The 21,519-nt window shown below is 37.7% G+C and overlaps 1 protein-coding gene across 1 annotated transcript; it reads left to right on the forward strand.

Moving 5' to 3' along the window:
• Window positions 1–986: 986 nt before the first annotated feature.
• Window positions 987–9,761, forward strand: LOC127281712 (uncharacterized). Its single transcript, XM_051305566.1, has 2 exons — window positions 987–1,856; window positions 2,033–9,761. The coding sequence occupies exons 1-2, from the start codon at window positions 987–989 to the stop codon at window positions 8,186–8,188; spliced, it is 7,026 nt and encodes a 2,341-aa protein (XP_051161523.1). The 3' UTR covers window positions 8,189–9,761.
• The last annotated feature ends 11,758 nt before the right edge of the window (window positions 9,762–21,519 follow it).

Consider the following 21,519-nt stretch of genomic DNA (forward strand, 5'->3'; position numbering starts at 1 on the left):
TGCATTATTTTGTGGTGTTTAATCCAAAATTCCCGTTTCATAAGGGTACTGTTGTGAATCGCCAAGACTTGAGAAAGCTCTCATTAACCTTGGTGCGATCAGCTGACATCCTCACAGATACCCCCACCTTACGTCTAAGAGTGAGACGTATTGAGAATTATAATGACGAGAAAATAAAGATTATCCGACCCCCTATTGTACCCACAGAATCATACAAGAATAACGACTATGACAGTTGTGACAGTGACGCCACTGTAAAATACGACGATGACGTCATAGTGATTGACTAAAATATCCCTTATTGTGATTTTCAGTTTTGTAGAAAATAACGTGTAACCATCGATTAAATAATTCCTCATCGATTGACAAATAGAGCTACTGCACACCGATTAGATTTTCTCTAACTCGCGAGTGTTCTATTAAACGAAAAAAAAAAATAAAATAAAATAAAAAAATTAAATAAATAAATTCGCAAATAAATATACATATGTATATTGAACGTTTACTCGTGTCAGTAGTACAAGAGTTGTGCAATTAAGATTCTAGTGAAGACGCGTCAATTCGAGAAGTGGAGGGGAGAACGAGGGCATTATGTTAAGAAACATGTCCCACCACAACATTATGACTCCCACTCCTACGCTCAGTGTTGTGATCAAGCGAGACCCCAAGACACCGCGAGGTCGACTGGTCATTCACTTCACTACCTTGAACCAGATAGTATCGCGTCGCGAACAGCTGTTGACAAAAGTGACACCTAAGCTGTAGTTGCATTTTGTTTGAATTATTTTTATTTTCTTTTATTTATTTTTGCTTTCGACTTCGAACTATCCCGTGCAAATTAGCAGGAATATTCCGCGGTGGCGAAAAACAATAATTGAAATTTAAATTGTTTTCCTTTTCTTTCTCAACTACTCTACGAGTATTGACAAGTAAACATCTTATTAATTTAAATTTATTTTCCGAATTTTATTTAACATTAACACGAAATGACGGATCGCGGGGAAACCAGTACCGGTATAGGATTTGGGGGTACACATTCAAACATTACCCTCCAACAAAACCCTGCAAACCTTGATACGACGGCCGCGGTGGCCTCAGTTCTCGAATGTATGACGTTACAGCAGAGCACCCTACACATTCCCGTTTTTGATGGACGTAATCCGCCTCTGAAAGAATTCTTACAAGACGTGGCAAATGGAGCCGCGTTCTTGACGGAAAATTCCGAGCCCGGATTCATCAATGCCGTACTTAGCAAATTAAAAGGTGCGGCTCGGGAATGCGTGAGAGACAGGCGCTTTCAACGATTAGACGAATTAGTGTCCCATCTAAAGAAAAGATTCGCCTCTTTTAAAAAGTATCAATGGTACTTAGACGGTATCATGAGTATCCGTTTTAAACAAACAGAGACGGTTAGCGATTACAATGATCGATTACAGGGCTTGTTGAGCGGAGCGAGACACGCCCTGCAAGCAAAATATAACGCACGTTATCGTGAAGTACAAGGCGACGCTGTTCGTATTCAAGAAACTCCCGAAAGTACTATCATGATGAAACCTATCATTGACTGTGCCCTTGAAGCATTTATTCGAGGTCTGCCGGAGGAAATGTCTATTTTTGTGGACACGAGAAATCCGGCAAACTTGGAAGAAGCCTTCGAGCATGCCCTTCGTGCTGAGGAGAGGCATAAATATTCGGATCGGTCGCGAGGTACATCGTATCATATTACCCGCGCCGAAGAACGCCCTCGATCACCTAGTCCATACACAAGGCAGGTCGAGAGGAACGTTCCCAATCCGGATAAGCGCAGATCAGAAAGCGATAGGGATTCTGAATCACATAGGTCGCGAAAGAATCCGGCAAGTGACGTGCTGCAATTTACACCCGAGCAGCTTGCAACATTCTATCGATCAATGATGCCACAATTCGCGAATTTTCAACCCCCTCCGCGACCCATGAATTATCAACCCTCTCAGTACCAACAACCACCAACAAATAGAAATTATCAGGAACCAACTTCTAATCCCAAATTTAGTATGACACCACCACGTGCAGTGTCTCCTGGACCTCAAGGAAATTTAAACTTCCAACCGACTCGGCGCACCGACGCGGCGGCGAGTCCAACCCCGCAGCGTCAGCGGAGTGTCCAGTTCGCGGACAATACCATAAAGTCCTACGAGCAGGAAACACGGCCGAGGACTCCCCAGTAGTGCAGTTCACCGCATCAGAATTTAGAGAGCCAAAGATTAGGTTTCTAGTAGATCCAGGGTCCGATACCAACTTAATCAAGCTGTGTGCCCTAGAACCCGAACTCACCCTTGACCCGAGCAAGCGTACAGAGATTACGGGAATAACAAACCATACAGTCAGAACACTCGGTACAATTGTACTTAACATCGCGAATACACCTGTCGAGTTTCACGTGGTAAGAAACAACTTTCCTGTTTCTACTCACGGAATTTTAGGGCGACCCTACCTTCGACAGGAAAAGGCCCAGCTATCATTCTGGCACAATACCCTGGTTACTATCTCTAATCCAGTGACCCCTATCCCTTTTGTTGATAAGGAATCACTGGCCGCAAAGCAGATTTTGAAACCTCTTATCAAGCCCTTTAAAAGGGTTCTGCGCATTCGAGCCAGAACTCGACATCCAATTGCTATAGACGTTCGCAACCCTAATTTACCACAGGGTTATCTTCCCCGAATTAATACTCCTCCGGGGGTGTATTTAGGTGACGCCGTGGTAAATAGTGAAAATGGCGTATGCCATGCTGTTGCTATTAATACCACAGAAGAAGATGTCGACCTAGAATTGACTCCTCAAGAACTAATCCCTTTTGATTTTTGTAATCTTGAGGATAAGGAATCTTCCGACTCAGAGTTTGATCATCCCTCACCCCCACTCTTAACCTATGCAGAACGAATTAAAAAGGTTAAGGATGCCCTTTTCGTGTCCCATTTAAATTCAGAAGAAAAGGAACTTGTCTTTCAATGGGCTGATGACTATGCTGATATTTTTCATCTCAATGGGGAGCCCTTGAGTTGCACCCATTTAATTCAGCATAGAATCCCTACCACCGACGATAAAATCATTCACAAAAAGCAGTATCGATCTCCTAATGAAGCCCTACAGCAAATCGACGAGCAATTGCTCAAACAGTTCGATAGTGGCATTATTGGAAATTCGACCTCCCCCTATAACTCCCCTCTTCTTATTGTTCCAAAGAAACTTGATGCTTCGGGAAAAAGAAAATGGAGGGTAGTTATTGATTATCGGGCGCTTAATGAAAAGGTGATAGGAGATGCTTACCCCCTCCCCAATATTTCCGCCATTTTTGACAAATTGGGGACGGCAACGTACTTTACGGTCTTTGACCTTGCCAGTGGTTTTCACCAAGTGGAGACACACCCAGATGATCGGCACAAAACCGCTTTCTCGTCTCGAAATGGACATTTCGAATACAAGCGCATGCCTATGGGGATTAAAAACGCACCCCCCACTTTTCAGCGACTTCTAAATAACGTGCTTGGCGGTATGCTCGATTCGGAGGCATTCGTGTACCTTGACGATATCATTATCTATTCTGATACCCTCGAAGAACACGATAGGCGAGCTCGAAGGCTATATAATAGACTTCGAGAAGCTAACCTAAAACTCCAACCTGACAAGTGTGAATTCCTGAAAAAGGAAGTTGCCTATCTTGGTCACATTGTTGGAGCAGATGGAGTAAAACCGAATCCAGTAAAGATCAAAGCCATCAAGCATTTTCCTGTACCGAAAACCCCAAAAGAAGTCAGGAGTTTTCTCGGCCTCTCGGGCTATTACAGGCGCTTTATAAAAGAGTACGCTAAAGCAGCGAAACCTTTATCCGATCTGTTAAAGAAAACAGAAGAGTGGAATTGGGGTATTCCACAGCAGAAGAGTTTTAAAAGACTTAGAAAGGCTCTGTGCAAAAGGCCTATTCTGCAATACCCTGATTTCACAAAACCGTTTAAACTAACAACCGATGCCTCTGAATATGCCATTGGGGCAATGTTGACCCAAGAGCGAGACGGCATTGACCTCCCTGTCGCGTATTATTCAAAAGTCTTAAATGCTACCGAGCAGAAATATCTCAAGCCTGAGAAGGAATGCCTTGCAATATTGTACGCTGTTGAGCATTTTCGACCTTATTTATACGATCAAGATTTTATCCTGTCGTGCGACTGTGAACCAGTTCACTGGATGAGTTACGTTGAGAATCCAGGAACGCGACTTCAAAAATGGCGATTAAAGTTACGAGGGTATCGTTACAAATTCGAGTATAAACCCGGTAAAATAAATAGAATCGTGGAAGCCCTTTCTAACAACCCTGTCGAAAATAACGACAAAGAAAACATAAATGAGGAGTTGCTGTCCTCCGAGTCAGAATGGACTGAATCTTCTGACGAAAGTGATCAGGATGACTTACATGACAAACTCGACGAATCAAAAGACAATACACCCCCACTCCGCGCCCTTCCTATATCTAGTAGTGCGCTAAAGAAAACAAGTGGTGACAGTGCGCGAGTGAAATCCGATCAACTTCAAAGTGATAGCAAAAACCGACAAGGTGCTCCCCACCCTTCCAGGGTTGAACCCAAACCCACCAACAAGCAAGAAGGTAAAAACATTCGACCTATTCCTACTTTCAAATTTCCTGCGGAAACAAGGAAAGGAGTTTCTTCTTCAAGGTCAGTGATACCCCCTTCGGGTTCTAGACAAGCCCCGCCCACTTCATCATCGACTTCCAGGACAACCAGGTCGTCAGGGGATTCTCTAAGACCGGCTACATCGAAAGAAACCCCATTCATGCCTAGGAAAATTCTCACGAGACCTCCAACATCACAGTCAATCAAACCTGTGTGCTCGAGTGGCAACAGTTCTCCAATCCCAGGAACTTCTTCAGAACCAAAACCAACAACCTCCAGACCCCGTGGAAGACCCCATGGATCCACCAAACCTAAGGAACCCCAAGGTGAGGATGCTTATGTTCCCCCTCCAGGCTCTAAACTTGTGGATCCAGATGTAAGCAGCATTGCTAGGAGGTTGAGAGAAAGGAAACGAGAAATTCGAGAGGAAACTCGTCGCCAGGAAGAGGAATCTTCCTCTTCAAACGAATCAACAACAGAGACTGACAAGGAGGAAATTTCCGACCCTCCAGTATTTCGTGCGAGTCACAGTGTATTCCCTAGTCTTCCTCCCCACCTCACACCTAAGAGTTCGACTACACCCGAAACTCAAATCAACATCAATCAATCATCACCCCCGTGCATTCCTCCAGAGTCCAGTTCATACACAGACGTTTACGTAGATGGCGCGTGTTGTGATAATGGCGGCGTAAGACCACGTGCGGGTATCGGTGTTTGGTTTGGTCCTGATCACCCTCTCAACATCTCGCAACGATACAAGGGTAGACAGACCAACAATGCTTCCGAAATAGAGGCTGCCACTGCAGCAATCAAACAAGCAAAACGGGCTGGGATGAATCATCTTAGAATAAAAACTGACTCCAAGGTTCTTGTGCAGGCAATCCAGGAATGGGTTCCAAAATGGCAGAAAAATGACTGGAAGACTAACGAAAATAAACCAGTTAAAAATAAAAGTGCCTACGAACGATTGGTTAAGGCCATGAAAAATCTGGATGTCGTGTGGGAACACGTGCCCGGCCATGACGGAATAGATGGAAATGAGAACGCCGACCGACTAGCAAGAGAAGGCGCCCTTCTAGAACCCCCTTCAGAATCCAGCTCTTCCTCTTCCAGTGAGTCATCGGATCAAGAGAGTGCAGAGGTGCTTCCTCCAGACCAGGCGATTGTTACAGTACCCCCTCCACCTCCCGACAGCGAGGAAAGTTCGGAATCAGAAGATGAACAAGAAAAGGAAACTAAAACACAGGATAATCCAACAGATCCTAGCGACCAGGATGACTCCTTACAACGATCAATCAAGCGATTCGATGAATCTCTAAAGCAACGTGATTTAAACTCCTTCGAACAGTCCAATCAAACCTTGGCATGGGATCATGAAGGTATGGGCCGAACACCTAAGAAAAGGATTCATGTTTCCGATGGAGAAAGCGACGAAGATTACCTACAGTACCTTGAATCTTTGGATCCTTGCGGAGAAGGTGACGATGGCGAATTCGCGACTAGAGTAAAAAGATTTTTGGACAATTTTAACAAGAAACGAGAATCGAATCGAGAGCAAGACCACACACCTCGTGTAGAATCTATACCACCCCTCGTGTGTGAACCTCCCTCTACCAGCGGAATTTTAAAAGACACCCCCGTGACAAGTCACCCTTGCCCCGGAAGAAAACAAAGCGTGGTACGTTTCCAGGACATGCCCGAAGTGATTGAAGAAGCAAGTGTTAACGATAGCATTGCAGCCAGCCTTCCGGCCTTTACCCCAGGAAACTTGCCAGCTCCAGGTGCGCAGTCCACCCCGTTCACCCGGTTTCAGGAAAAAGAAAGCGAAGAACAAACTGAAGAAGTGCGACGGAGAGCGAACATTGTGCCTCGGCGACTACATTCAAACTGTGCGGATCTACCCCCACCAGTGATGTGCATACCCCGAGCAGCTTCGCCAATAGACATTAGCATTTCTGACGTAGATTCCCCTTCTTCCTCTGAATCCTCGGACGACGAGAAAGTGATTGCCACTACCTCCAAAATTACCAAGGAAAACTCGGAAAATGTTTTCCACCAATGGACCGAACCTTTGACCTACAAGAAAGACAATATCGCCCATTTTATCTCTGAAGATTGTGAACCCGTGGATTCAATTTCTAAACTTTTAATTGCCACCAACAAAATCGACTTACAAGATATTCGAGATAACAATCCGATAAAAGGACAAGTTCAGGTCACCCTTTGTGGACGATATAAAATTTACTCGATCGTGGTCAAGAAAAGACATTCTGACGAACTCAACTGGAGTGACGTTACCGTAGGGCTACGAAATTTAAAGTATGCTTTAGTCCTTGACAATCAGACTCATTGCCGAATGGCCAATTCTGGAGACCTATTAGGTAACCTCCCTCAAACGACCATGGCGGGCATATTAGCAGGAATATTCCGCGGTGGCGACATAAAGATCACCCTTTGCCACGGAAAAATCGAAGTTCCTCCTCCGGAAATACGCCCTAAAATAATATCTGAATTCCATGATAGTTTGGTAGGTGGCCATAAGGGTATTACAAAGACGTACAGACGAATACGTGAACGGTACTATTGGCCTAGGTTACGAGATGATGTAACACAATTTATTCGCAAGTGCAAAAGTTGCCTTGAGAATAAACTTGTAAGAGCTCGAACTCGCGAACCTATGCTGATAACTGATACCCCGGCAAACCCATTCGACAAAGTATCCCTTGACACAGTGGGTAAATTAAGAACTACCCCTAATGGAAATCGACACATTCTAACCATGCAGGATAACTTTAGTAAGTACTGCATCGCAGTTCCTATCCCAGATATAAAAACTACCACCATTGCCCATGCTGTGGCAACGAACCTTTTCTCTCTCTATGGAGCGCCTAGATGCGTGCTCACAGACAGAGGGGGAAGTTTTGTGAGTTCCTTGATGCGAAAATTGGAGAAAATATTTGGCGTGAAGCAACTCACCACTTCCGGTTATCGCCCTCAAACCAACGGTGCTTTGGAGAGAAGTCACATTGAACTGACAGATTATATTAAACACTATGCAAATGATTTCGACGATTGGGATCGTCTACTTCCTTTCGCGATGTTTAATTATAATACATCGGTTCATGAAGCTACAAACTTCACTCCATACGAGCTGGTTTTTGGTCGAATGGCCCGGATTCCTAGTTCGTTCCCACAGGGCCCAGAACTGGAAACTTATGGTGTTTACCTGAGAGATTTGATAGTTAGAATGCACGAGCTACAAAATTTGGCTGCCGATCGATTGATCAGAGCTAAGGAAAGATCGAAAGAATTTCATGATTCAAAAGCTCGGCCCTCTAACGTCAAGGTCGGCGACCAGGTCTACACGTATAAGGAAGTTCGAACAAATAAATTTGATTCTCGTGCCCTTGGTCCGTACACTGTGGTCGGACTAACCCAGAATAATAACGTCATTCTGGAGGACGAAAATGGCGAGAGATTTGCCAAACACAAAGATAAGATAATGGTTGCTCATTTTTAACCATTATCTCTCTCCTGAAACGTCATTAACGTGATTTCTGATTTTAGGTGAAAAACAATAACGAAAGGGTGGATCATAACTGTTTTGTGCCTACTTCCTATCATTGCAGTAAGCAACGTTTGATCAAAGATGTCTAATTTCTTCGCAAACTCGGTATCACTTAAAGAATTGGAGGAAGAGTTTCAAAGGCGTCAAGACCTATACAGTCAGAAGGAGGCCATGGACAGACAAACGACCCTTATCTATGGTTCGTACGGAAGCTCGATGCTGATCATCATATGCATCTTGATGTACCTGTGCTGCAAAGTTATTTCGAGTAGAGCCAGCTGTTTCACAAACACCACAAGGTCTAAACAGAAGAAACCCAAGGTAACAGCTGATTGCCAGTTCAAGTTAAGACAAAACTATGCTGTGACCTCGGAAGCCCAGGTCAACAGCTCGACATTACCCCGGTGTCCTACTATCAACAAAATCAATGATTCTACTGAAAACAGTGCAGGAACATTAAATGACTATAATCCAATCAACATGGGGTCTTGTGATACCCCACAGCCTTCAACAGCATCCCTGTATCCTCGCATCAATGAGATTAATGATTCTACAGAAAACAGTGCAGGAACATTAAAAGAACATCATCCAATCAATATGGGGTCTTGTGACACCCCACTACCATCAACATCACAACAAGAGGAATTACAATTTAATTCTGCACCAACAATATTTAGAAAAACGCATTCGCTGCCAGCAGCGACCACAAGACCAGCCGTCATGTTGCCGATACAACAGCTACAACCGTATTAGTAAGGTATATTAGGATATAAGGCGACTAATATTACATAACGGTACAGTAAAGGGTAGCAATGATTTTGTGCCGGAGAGAAAAATCCGCGGCTTGGAATAATAATATCCCATAAATAGTAAGAGGAACATGCGAAGGTCTTAACGATAAACCCTAAGGGTTTAACTGCCAACTAGAGGCGCCTCAAGTGCCCGTTCTCCCTCCTGTCGTTTTACTAATGAGTGATTGCTTTTATACAAACTCGTAAATGCAAACACTCATAGCGTACGAAAGTGTTGGGTCAGCACATATCATTGCTATCTTTTACTGTAACCAAAACAGGAAAGTTGCGGTGCGTGAGAATACATTATACTCTGAGAGCGTTTCGACAATGGAGCCAGTACCGTCAGGACGTATCCGCGGCCTTCTCCTCGTCAATAAGCAAGGAAAATTTACCATGGTGGGGAACATATAATGGGATAAACTTACAGTGTAACACAGCCACTCAGAGGCGCACCCACCATGGAGGGGCCAGATTTCCTTCCTACCATGTAACCAACAAATGGTGTTTGCTGTTATAAAAAAAAAAAAACTTTTATAAAAGCAAGCACCCATGGCTTATGAAAGTTTTGGGTCAGCACCTTACCATTTTCGAAACGCCCTAGAGAGTTATTTTATTTTTATTTTATTTTTGGGAAATTAATAAATAAGCTAAAACGGGCTGCGATAATAGCTATTCTATTTTTTATATTAAATATACATCTGAAAATTAAAAAAAAAAAAAAAAAAAACAAAACAATACATTTATGCATATGCGTATTTATATGTATGTGTACAGGTGTATGTACACATTAATTCCAATTTGAAAATTGAATATATATATGGGTAAATAGTATACATATATAAATAAAAATTGTAATATATAGATGTATGTAATATAATATATAATATATAGTATATGGTTTATATATATATATATAATTTGATATACAAAAGAAAGTTTTTTTTTAAATAAATAAATATATAAAATAAACAGTTAAAAAAAAAAAAGAAAAGAAAACTTTTAATAACAATAAATTAAAATAATAAAATTGATATAGTATGTGTACATGCATATGTATGTGTATGTATATGCGTGTATTATGTTGAAATAATATTTTATATTTATATTGGGAATATATTTTATACATTTAATGAAAAAAAAAAAATGAGAAACAAAAAAAAAAAAATAAATAAAATAAATAAATTTATAAACAAAGGGAGAAAAATAAGTGATATAAATGCTATATATGTATATATATGTATATATATCATTTATAATATATCAATATTTAATGAAAATTAAAAAAAAAAAAAAAAAAAAAAAAAAATTTTAATGTGAATGTGTGTTAATATGTATGGGTATGTGCCGTGTGTTCTATGTAAGTCTATTATGGAGTATATTATCAATATATTACCAATCTGTCGATAAAGGGACCGGCCTTTCGCGTCATACTCCATCCGATTTGCGAAAATTCCAAAGAAACAAAGATCACGAACAACACCCACTTAACCGTACACACTACTTTTGTCGAACCGTCGCGCGTCTAAACTATACTAATGAGGTAGTGCAATCACGGTCAAGTGCATCGAGGCCCACCCATCCCCACCGCGAAGGTGCTAATGAGTATATCGCGACAGCATGTGTAATAGGGCAATTGAAAAGAGAAAAGAAATATAGCCACGAATATAATCGCAATTCTCTTTCCTCTTTTCGCTCTTCTATAGTAATAACAATTGTAGCTTATTATTCACGTCAACTCGATAATTAAAATTTATAAATGATTAGATACATTTTATTAACTCGTGTTGAGTTTAAGAGCTGCTAGTTTTCGGGGACGAAAACGGAATTTCCACGGTGGTTTGTTACGCCAATATTTATTTGGCAACATAAATAAAATTAAAACATTAAATTTTTAATAATAAAATTATTAATTAAATATATCAGAATTATTTTATTTTAAAATTATTTTTCTTTATTATTAGACTTGCTTCAAGTTAGATTGTAGCAACTCTAATATCATATTACCGTCAGGAATTTCGGGACGTCAGCGAAACAATATAAAGAAATAACGCGACTTTATTAGGCAACTCGCATCTTGGAAAAATAATAATTTTATTCTTTTTTTTTAAATTTAATTTATATGAAGCAAGCTCTTGAAGCCAACACGAAATTTTAAGAATATATCAATTAATGAAGAGTAATAATTTTATAATCTTCATTGATTGATTGTTCCTTTTATTTTAAATAAAAATCCTTGTAACTTCGTCAATAACGTTGTTGCAAGACTCGCGTCTATTGTAGTACACTAATAACCTTGCAGCAACGTTGCAGACGAAACTCGCAAATAACTAGCGAACCGCAATTTTGCGAAGGTTGTAGAATAAAGATTCATGACTCTGACATCCTTAAGAAGCAAATGGATCTTGTCGCAATGTTACCAACTTGTAACTTCCGTAGTTAGCGAACCGCAATTTTGCGAATGTTGCGGCTTCGATAATCAACATTGCCACAACCTCCTGAAGCTATTAAACCGTGCTAAAATCTTATTGAATGGTAAACAGCCGAGATATCGTCCGAAAACCTTTCAGCAACATTGCGAGTCGCTATTGAATAGATATATACATTTAATAATCAGATGTTACGCAACAAGTGCGAATTTCGTTCAAAATCATTAATTATTTATTCGTGAAAATGTATTATTATATTACCCTAAATATATCGCAAAATGTTTATATTATTACCCTAAAGAATTGTTAAATTTTAAATTATTAAAAATTAAATTTAAAATAGAAATTAAAATAATAAGATTCGAAATTAAAATAATATTTCTGCAGCCATGGGTGGGGACTCCTCACTGAACGCGTTGAGTGAAGGCTCCCCGCGCGTCCCTCGACATTGCGCGAGAGAGAAAGAAGACTGTATGTAACGGCGAAGCGTTCTCTCTCAGACACACTGTTCTCGCGGAGTACTGCGTTCTCTCTCTGTCGCATGGTTTTCTCCCTCGCTCCAATGACTAGTACGCGTCACTCTTACTCTTACGCTGTCGAATGCATAGTGGATGCTTGCTCTCTCGCACTCGTTAGGTATTACGACCATAATACACATTAGTATGGCTGGAGACGTCTATGCTGTACGCTATGGCACTAATACACCTATGTTTCCTTACTCACAGCCTATCTTACCTTGCCCCTCTGTATCTCTCAAGCCTACAAGCTATGCCTGCCATTGCTTTACTATAATGTGCTTTTTAGATCTATATGCAACTGATCAATTCCAGATCAATATTGAGACAATTGATCTCAAAACTGGAACTGCAACAACATTCAAAATACTACAAAATAGATGGAATTTCTTTCTGATTGGAAATGTCCATTATCTTAAATTATATTAACCTTTTATATGAGAGGGTTAATTCTAAAATTTCAAAGATTAAATAAAATATAAAATTATTTAAAAGAATAATTGGAAATAATTTTGTTTCGAAATAACTTTATTATTTCAACACTATTTCACTAAACCGATTTTATTGCAAATTCAGCAAAACTGGCATGGCAACAGGCCCCACCTTCCCTTTCCACCTACAATTGCGAAATTCAAAATCAGCAAAATTTCCCACCAGGTGCCCTAAGCCGACCTGTAGAGGCATCTCCAGCCCCTAAATTTTTGTTCAGTACGGTTTCCGCGAGCATCGAAGTTCCAACTCTGTTTGGAACTGCCCGGATTAAAAAGCCTAAGCGCTCCCGTCCGGTACCAAGGACCCGTTTTGATTCGTGTGCTTACACGAATAATTTCGGTCGGACGTAAAGTAAAACGCCAACTTACTCCGAAGTCCACGGAGGCCGGTTAAGAGTCAATTCAAGTGAAGAGTTTTTAAATCTAATTAATTTTCTTTTTCTAAATTTTTGTCGAAAGACCAGCCGGGTGCGGAGTGCCCGCGTCTGCTCTTGCAATTGACGGCTTAGCGAATTAGAGTAAGAGAGAGTGGATTTGTCTGTCCCTGTTAAAAAGATTGTTCGCGCAATAAAAGAACATACGGCAACCCGCGAATGCGCCACTCGAGTGATTGTGTATGGACGATTTTTCAAAATTTATGTTTTTGCCCGTCGAGAAGAAATTGTCGACGGTAGAATAAGGAAGCGGAACGGTAAGTACTCAGTATCGTTCCGGGGTAATTTTGTAACTACATCCCTCTTCCCTCCCTCCTTTCTTGTAAGAGAGAGTGGAATACATTTGTCAGTATTATTTTTGAATGATAAAATAAAATTAATAATTCTTTTAATTCTTTCTTCTCTTTATTTTCTGTTCCCTGTTTCTAATAGTAACAAGTATAAAAGGAAGTCGTGGTATATTTTCCTATCTTATCCTAGAAAATATCAGCAATTAGAACGAAACGAACCCACAAGTAAAAACAAGGCCCTTCAGGCTTTGGCAGTTTGGACCTCCGAGAACCTCTGAAATTTGGGCCATCTCAAAAGCCCGATGTATTGTTCTAATTATTTTTAACAATAATTATTTCAAAACAAATAATTTCTTCGGTTCGTAACAACAAACAAAATAATTTTTTTTCATTAATTTGTTTCTATTTAAATCAGAAACAAATAAGTAAGTTTGCTTCCTAATTTTGTCATATGTAGTCTTAAAATTAGTTGTCATATTCAGAAATAATTGAATCTAAATTATTTTATTTTTTTTCAATAAATTGTTTGAACGTTTCTCACAAGCGGTAAACTAAAATCCTGGTTAATATATAAGGACAGGTCAAACCTTCTGAAGCAATGTAAAGCGAGCGATTATATGTATGCGTTTAGTATGTATTACGTTAAATAAAAATGTGTTGCGTGTATTAGGTGTAAGGTTAACATGATGTACTGTTTCAATTCGTATATGTGAGTATCAAATTGTAAACCATCAGAGAATCATTAAAGTAGGTGAATTGAGATTTTCAGTAATGGTAATATTTATTTTTTATATTTCTGCCTGAAGTTTTACCGAACTCTTCATTAATAATTTAAATAATTTATGAAATATCAATTCTGATTTATCAAAAACGGACCTTAATATTCTTAGCTATTGTTCTAGTTTATGTACTGCCAGTACCTTACGGTTTCCCGAACTGAACTTGAGACACTAATATATGTGTTATAATATTTTATGCCTTTTGCATTACAGTTTTATGAAATTCATTTTACTGTACTAATTATTGAAAATTACCGTTTTGCTGTTTTATCCCAATTTTACCGAACTAAGTTCAGTAAAACTCCTGGGAACAAATTTTCTCCGTGTGGCCCAACGTTTGGAAAAACTCCGAAAAACGCAGTTCATACGACTTTATATTCTTGGTTGGCCGAACTCTGGGCAATAGTTGGCCCGACGGTTGGCAAAACTTCGGAAAACGTAATTTAACTGACTTAAATTTTTTGCTTGGCCCAACTCTGGCTGTTGGTTGGCCCGACAGTTGGAAAAACTTTGAAAAACGTAGTTTAACAGATTTTAAATTCTTGGTTGGCCAAACTCTGGCTGTTGGTTGGCCCAACGATTGGAAAAACTCCGAAAAACGCAGTTCATACGACTTTAAATTCTTGGTTGGCCAAACTCTGGGCAATAGTTGGCCTGACGGTTCTAAAAACTTCGGGAAACGTAATTTAATCGACTTAAATTTTTTGGTTGGCCCAACTCTGGCTGAAGGTTGGCGCGATGGTTGTCAAAACTTCTAAAAACGCAGTTCAAACGATTTAAAATTTTTGGTTGGCCAAACTCTGGCTGTTGGTTGGCCCAACGGTCGGCAAAACTTTAAGTAACGTAGTTTAACCGACTTGAAATTCTTGGTTGGCCAAACTTTGGGCAATGGTTGGCCCGACGGTTGGCAACACTCTGAAAAAAGTTGTTTCAACGATTTAAAATTTTTGGTTGACCAAACTCTGACTGTTGGTAGAGGTTATATCTAGTGTCTCCGATAATAATATAGTGTTAATTAATTGTATAAATAATTTCATTTTTGAATTATTTATTAATGGTTATTATTACTACCTTTTTAAAGTTGGCCCGATGTTGGGATCTGTTGTCGGGCCAACCATTCTCACCAATGGACGGTGAACCATTGGCAGATGAAGTTGGCCCGACCATTCATTGCAAAGTTGGTCAAACTTCGAAAATTATGGTTGGCACAACATATGCATTAAAGTTGTGCCAACGTTGGGATCAGTTGTTGTACCAACTATAATAATTATGGTTGGCACAACATGCGCATTTCAAGTCAGGCTGACGCGTTGGGATCAGTTGTCGGACCATCATCATCAATGCACGGGTACAGCGTTATCATCTGTATGGTTAGGCCAACCAATGGCATGGGAAGGTGGACCGACTTTGTAAAAGTTGGGCCAACTTTGGGCCGACCAAAAATTCGCACCTGGGCACGTGTTATCTGATTACCAAACAAAGTAACATAACCTAAATCCTAAATGCATTCACATATGTATGCGCAGAAGTTTCACTTTTTCTCTACTGCGCAAACCACGCAGTCCTTCATTGGCCTCAGTATTTACTTCACCCCATCACTACAGTTATTTCTCCTTATTCTAGTATTCTTGTCTAAAACTACGCAGAAGGGTAAAGTGCACTTTAGACATGCACAGTAGGGTAAATTAAACTTTATACAAGCCACTGAACTCTATATATCTGGAATACTGTCTGACATTGATGGTCGCGAACCGAGAGAGAGGTCTGATTTTTGTATCCCTCTCCTTCTCTTGCTAAACTGCGCAGGCGTAGTACAATAGGTTCCAAAAGTTTACTATTAACTGTATTATGTCATGTTCACGTATACAAATTGTTAAATATTTTCTAATGGACCTGTACCGACAAAGAGGGGAATACGCGCGATGAAACTAGCAAACCGCATGCGCATTAGAGTCCATTGATCTTTGCAATTGCGCAGTTGGATTGAATGCACTTTGTCCATTAACACTTTTGCAGTTGAGTTGAGTGCAATTTAGACGTACGCAGTAAGATCAATTAAACTATTCATATATTAACCCTACTGCGAATGTCTAAAGTGCATTTAACCCCATTGCGTAAGCCAGGTTATAAAAAACTTGTACAAGACCGTGTACACGATCTTGTGCATGATTGTGCTCCAATCTTATACATGTTCATTCACCAGGTCATGTACAAGAGCGGCAAGTGATAAGATTATGTACATGAACTTACGCACGGTCTTATACAATTATACGAGCATAGACTAGAGAACTTATTTTCTTTAGTTACTATAAATAAACATATGCATGTACTTGTGCATGTTTTTATATACGATCGTTATTTCAATTCTTCTTACATGTTCACTCGCTACTCTTGTACATAACCTGGTGAATTAACATGTGGAAGATCGGTGCACGATCATGCACAAGATTGTGTACACGATCCTGCACACGTTTTTTTTAACCGGGAGTCCAAAGATGAACGGATTCTACTGCGCATGTCTCAAGTGCTCTCAGCACTAATGCGCATGTAAAAAGTTCAATTAACCTTACTGCGCATGTCTGAAGTGCACATAGCACTACTGTGAATGTATTAAGTGCACTTAACCCTACTGCGCAACACAAAACATCAACGGATTCTACTGCGCATATGAAAACTTTAATTGATCTTACTGCACCTGTCTGTACTCTACCCTATTGCACAGTTTTAAAAAAAGCTCATCATGCCACGTGCAGAAATTTCCCTACATATTTCTATTTTAAGTAAGGCACTCTCATTGCCCTTGCCAGTTATTCCACAAGTCTGTAATTTTCCAGTTTAAACTTGGTTATGCCATGTTTGTAATGTAATCTAGAAAACTACAAAATTCAATGCCTTTGCCATTTTGTCCAGAAGTCTGACATTCCCCAGAGTAACTTGGTTTTGCTATGATTTTATGACATAACCACTTTAATAAAATTCTTGTTGAATGAATTAGCTATCAATTGAACAAGCAGAAAGTAGTCTTCGAGCGGTTTTCAGACTGTCGTAGTGAACGTGCGTGGTTAGGCGGTTACGGTATCGGATTGTGAACGTTAGGACATAAAATAAGCGACAGTGTAGAAGAGAGGAAGAAAAATTCACTTCTACTGATAATAAACAATAATAAATAATTTTATTTTCCTATTTTAAGTAGTAAAATCTACTATTTAAAGTAGTAGTTTTAATTGCAAAAGATTTATTGATTCTACAACAAAAATGTTCTTAAAGCCTATTGAACCACTTTCAGTAGTAAAATTTACTACGTACATCTTGAGATGTTTTAATATTTTTGAATTGAGTTAATACAATCACAAAATGTCATTCTACCAATTACATTCTTAATTGGTTTAACTATTTTTTGTGGTGTGCAAAAAGCTCGAAGCCCGATCGAGATTTTTCAAGCTTTTCGTTTTTCGATCCGAGTAGGGTCCACTGAACTTTTCACATGCGCAGTAGAGTCCATTGATATTTGGACTTGCGCTATTAAGTTAAGTGAAAATTAAACATGCACATTAAAGTCAATTAAACTTTTTACATATCAACCCTACTGCGCATGACTACAGTGCATATAACACTACTGCGCATGTGAAAAGTTCACTTGACCCTACTGCGCTTGTCTAAAGTGCATTTCACCCCACTACGCAAGACCAAATATCAACTAACTCTACTGCGAATGTCTAAAGTGCGCTTAGCACTACTGCACATGTAAAAAGTTCGAGGGGGAATTTACTCTGGTAGTCAAGTGTACACTTGCCTGGTAATACTCGGTAAAACCTGTAATATCTGTAATATTTTGTAATGTCTTGTAATAATAAGTATTATTGTGTAATATTATGTAATACTGTGTAATACTATGTAATACTATGTAATACTTGTAATATTGTGGTATTATGTTGTAATACCTTAAAATTTCTTTTTTAAAATCAATCCAAAAAATGTTAATATAAGTAAAAATTTTAAACACTTGTTCAAATGTAGCGCGGGAGTTAATGCTGAAGTATAGCAACTTTGCCATTGAATGTTTACAGAATCAAATCAGGAGATGGTTCTTTAGTAATTGGCCGAATTTTAGCTTTTAGCTACCTTACCGGAATAGGTAAAAAAATCGAATACAGTAAGAAATCTGCTCCTGTAATTACACCGAAACAAAATGCACGAGGTTTAGGTTGTTTGTGTTCGTGGTTTAAGATAGCAAAAAACAAAATATTAAACGTTATATAAACATGGATGCTCACGGATATTATAATATAGAAAATTATATTTGTCCAGTTCCACGTCCAAAGTTAAAAACAAATAAGTTATATTTATCGTGTTCTTTAAAAGAAATTTAAAAACATTTGAAATAATATTGTTATTTACGTTTTAAAAAAGAGAAATTTATTATTTTCTTTTATAAGTATGGTAAATGCACTAATTGCGGAGCGATTCGAGTCGAAACACCATTGAAATAGAAAATTCGACATTTCTATTGTATAAACTCAATTTAAGACTTATTAAACTAAAAGGTTATGTTATTTACATATTAAAAAAATGTTTAACTTTATAAAAATCGATTATTTAAACAAATATGAGAATTAATACTAATACCGTAATTTTCTATTGCGGCGCGTTTGTATCAGTTTTGGTGAATCAATATAGGTGACCAAAATTACGTGTATTTTGAAGATACCTTGCCCGCCGAAATTAGAGCCAATGGAAATATTAAAAATGTTTCAATTACGGCGAGGGAAAAAATTTGATCTCAAATATTTCAATTAATAATTGTTTAAATATGCCTCTTCATTAGTAATTGTATCAAAAAAAGATTAAAATAATTTTTTTAAATCATTTTGCAACAGTTATATTAAATATAATAGTAATAATAGTTATTTTTTATGAACGCGCCGTAATTGATGCACTCGTCTTAATTTATGCACTTGCCTTAATATTTAAAAATATTTAATTATTTATTTCTCTATTTCTTATTTTATAGTTTTGCTCTTAAATAATAATTTTAAGTAATTTTATTGAAAGTTCTAAGTATAAGAAAGTGCTATTTGACGTGTAATATTTTTTGTAATAAAGGGTAATACTCAGTAATATATGTGTAATACTTTGTAATACAGTAATATTTTGGTAGTAGTATGTAATACTTGTAAAAAGTGCAATACTAAGGTAATAATGGTAATATGTGTAGTTGTAGTCAAGTGTACACAATTTTTACTAGTAAATTCCCCCTCGAAAAAGTTCCATTATCTTTTCTGCGCATGTCTAAAGTGCACATAGCACTCTTGCGCATGTGAAAAGTTTAATTGAATCTACTGCGCTTGCATTAAGTGCACTGATACTCACTGCGCAACACCAAATATCAATGGATTCTACTGCGCGTGTCAAAACATTAACAGGGTGTCTAACAAGGATTGAGAAAAAAATTCCCTGACTTTTCCATGACTCCTCCCTGACATTTTTTTATTTTTCCCTGACTTTTTAATAACTTTATTTCTGATTTTTTTTGGACAAAAACATGGTTATTGACATATTTAACAATAAATTAATTTCTAATGGTAGTAACAAATGGTAATAAAAACCATTCAATTTTTTTTAGATTAAAAAAATTTTAAATTCACAAAAAATTTTAATTTTTGTAGAAATTTACAGAAATTTCCCTGACTTTGAATGAAATTTTTTGAAATTCCCTGACTTTTCCCTGACATTTCCCTGACCAACAAAATTCCCTGACTTTCCTGACTTCCCTGACCGTTAGACACCCTGATTAATTGATCTTACTGCTCATGTCTAAACTGCACTCTACTTTACTGCGCATTTTTATAGAAGAGTCAACATGCCTATCTCTGTCTGTCTGAACGCCTGTGCTTGCTCTTATAACAGAAGTACTTTCGTTTCGGAAAGTTCGGCTTCTGATCCTTGACATACACTGCAAAAATATAGCTGAGATCTTCCAACTACTGTTGGACAGTTGACTGGGAAGTAGTTAGAGCAACTAATTTTCTTTTTATCGGATCTTGTACAGCAATTTTGATCTAGGCTACGCGGTGGTTTTCAGTTTTTAGAATCCTATGGCAACCTGTACAGGAATTTTAAGCTAAACTGCGAAGTAGTTTTTAATTTTTTTAAAATCACATGAACGTTGACATATTAGAAAATATCGAATGATTTTACACGGAGAAAAAAGGTTTGATAGTGCAACCATTGTTTTTTCATTAACAGAAAATTTGTTATTACATCTATCTCAAATGATATATCAACTAACACCGTTGGTCATTTTATCATTTTAAAATTTATATCTGTAATTGGATACTGCATGCTTCTAGTTGGCCATGGTTATAATCCTAGCCTATCAAATTATTTCTCTCCGTGTACGAGTCAAAATTTTCTTTCAAATATTTCCTGAATATTGCAGAGTCTTCATATTATGTAATATTGCAGGAGTATTAAACGTAATATTTCAACAATATTGCACGGCAATATTTTTCAATAGGCAGACATTTTTCTGTTTTCATCAACATTTAACGAACTTCTGATTGAAATATTTCAAATCTTGCAATGAAATATTCAACAAATATTTAGGGTATATAATGTGCTATGTGGGAAAAATTCATGCACAAGATCTTCTAAAAGAAAATGTACAAGGTCATCAACTAAATTTTAATATATATTATTTTGGGGATATATTAAACATTTTTTCCAACAAACGATAGTAGTTTATAGATTCCAAAATAATAAATTCAAATTTGCTGTTCAGTTTTGATTTTCTCTTACGGTTACAGAGATGTAAAAATATGAACTCAACTCAAACGAATTTTCAGACGAAAAAGCGTTTTAATGCGTCATATATAAAAAAATATTTATGATTTAAAAGTAATATTTATTTCCACTTACCTCATTGGCATCGAAAAATTTGTCTATCACTACTTTAAGATCAATTTCTGACACATAAATTAGAAAAATGTCACTCACTGCAAAGAACTACTACTATTAATTAATAAAATATATTATATTGCATAATATATTATATAGCATATAATATACTATATAATTATATTAATATATTTAATATTTATTTGACGTATTACCTTACATAGGCCTTCCGATTAATAAATTATTTATTTATTTTATTCATATGCATTAATAAATATTATAAAACACAATACAAATTTTTATTATATATAAAGGCGCTTGTATACCTCACCGATCCCGAGTATTTACAGCGTCGTGTACCATTGGAGTAAAGAAGACAGAAATATATTTTGTCTCTTTACTCCTATGGAACACGACAGAAGTATACTCGGGATCGGTGAGGTATACAAGCGCCTTAATTGTATTAAAAGAGCATCTTTTATTGAAATTGGAGAGAAATATTTGTAAAATATAACATTTGACAAATGAAAGATTGTAAAATATAACATTTACTTATCTGTCGTTTGTAAAATATAACAAATTGTATTTTTCTTTATTATAATGAAGAAAAATTGCCGTTTGTAAAATATAACATAATGACAAAAAAATTTGTGTGAA

Source organism: Leptopilina boulardi, unplaced genomic scaffold (genome assembly GCF_019393585.1).
Source record: "Leptopilina boulardi isolate dan_hultmark-lab unplaced genomic scaffold, ZJU_Lbou_2.1 LbouV2_277, whole genome shotgun sequence".
Taxonomy (NCBI): Eukaryota; Metazoa; Arthropoda; class Insecta; order Hymenoptera; family Figitidae; genus Leptopilina; species Leptopilina boulardi.

What these genes read in the sequence shown, in the direction of transcription:
- LOC127281712 (XM_051305566.1), top strand. Translation starts at nt 987, where the DNA reads ATGACGGATCGCGGGGAAACCAGTACCGGTATAGGATTTGGGGGTACA. An exon ending in ATAGGTCGCGAAAGAATCCG is followed by an intron (nt 1,857 to 2,032) that starts GCAAGTGACGTG and finishes TCCCAAATTTAG; the next exon opens with TATGACACCACCACGTGCAG.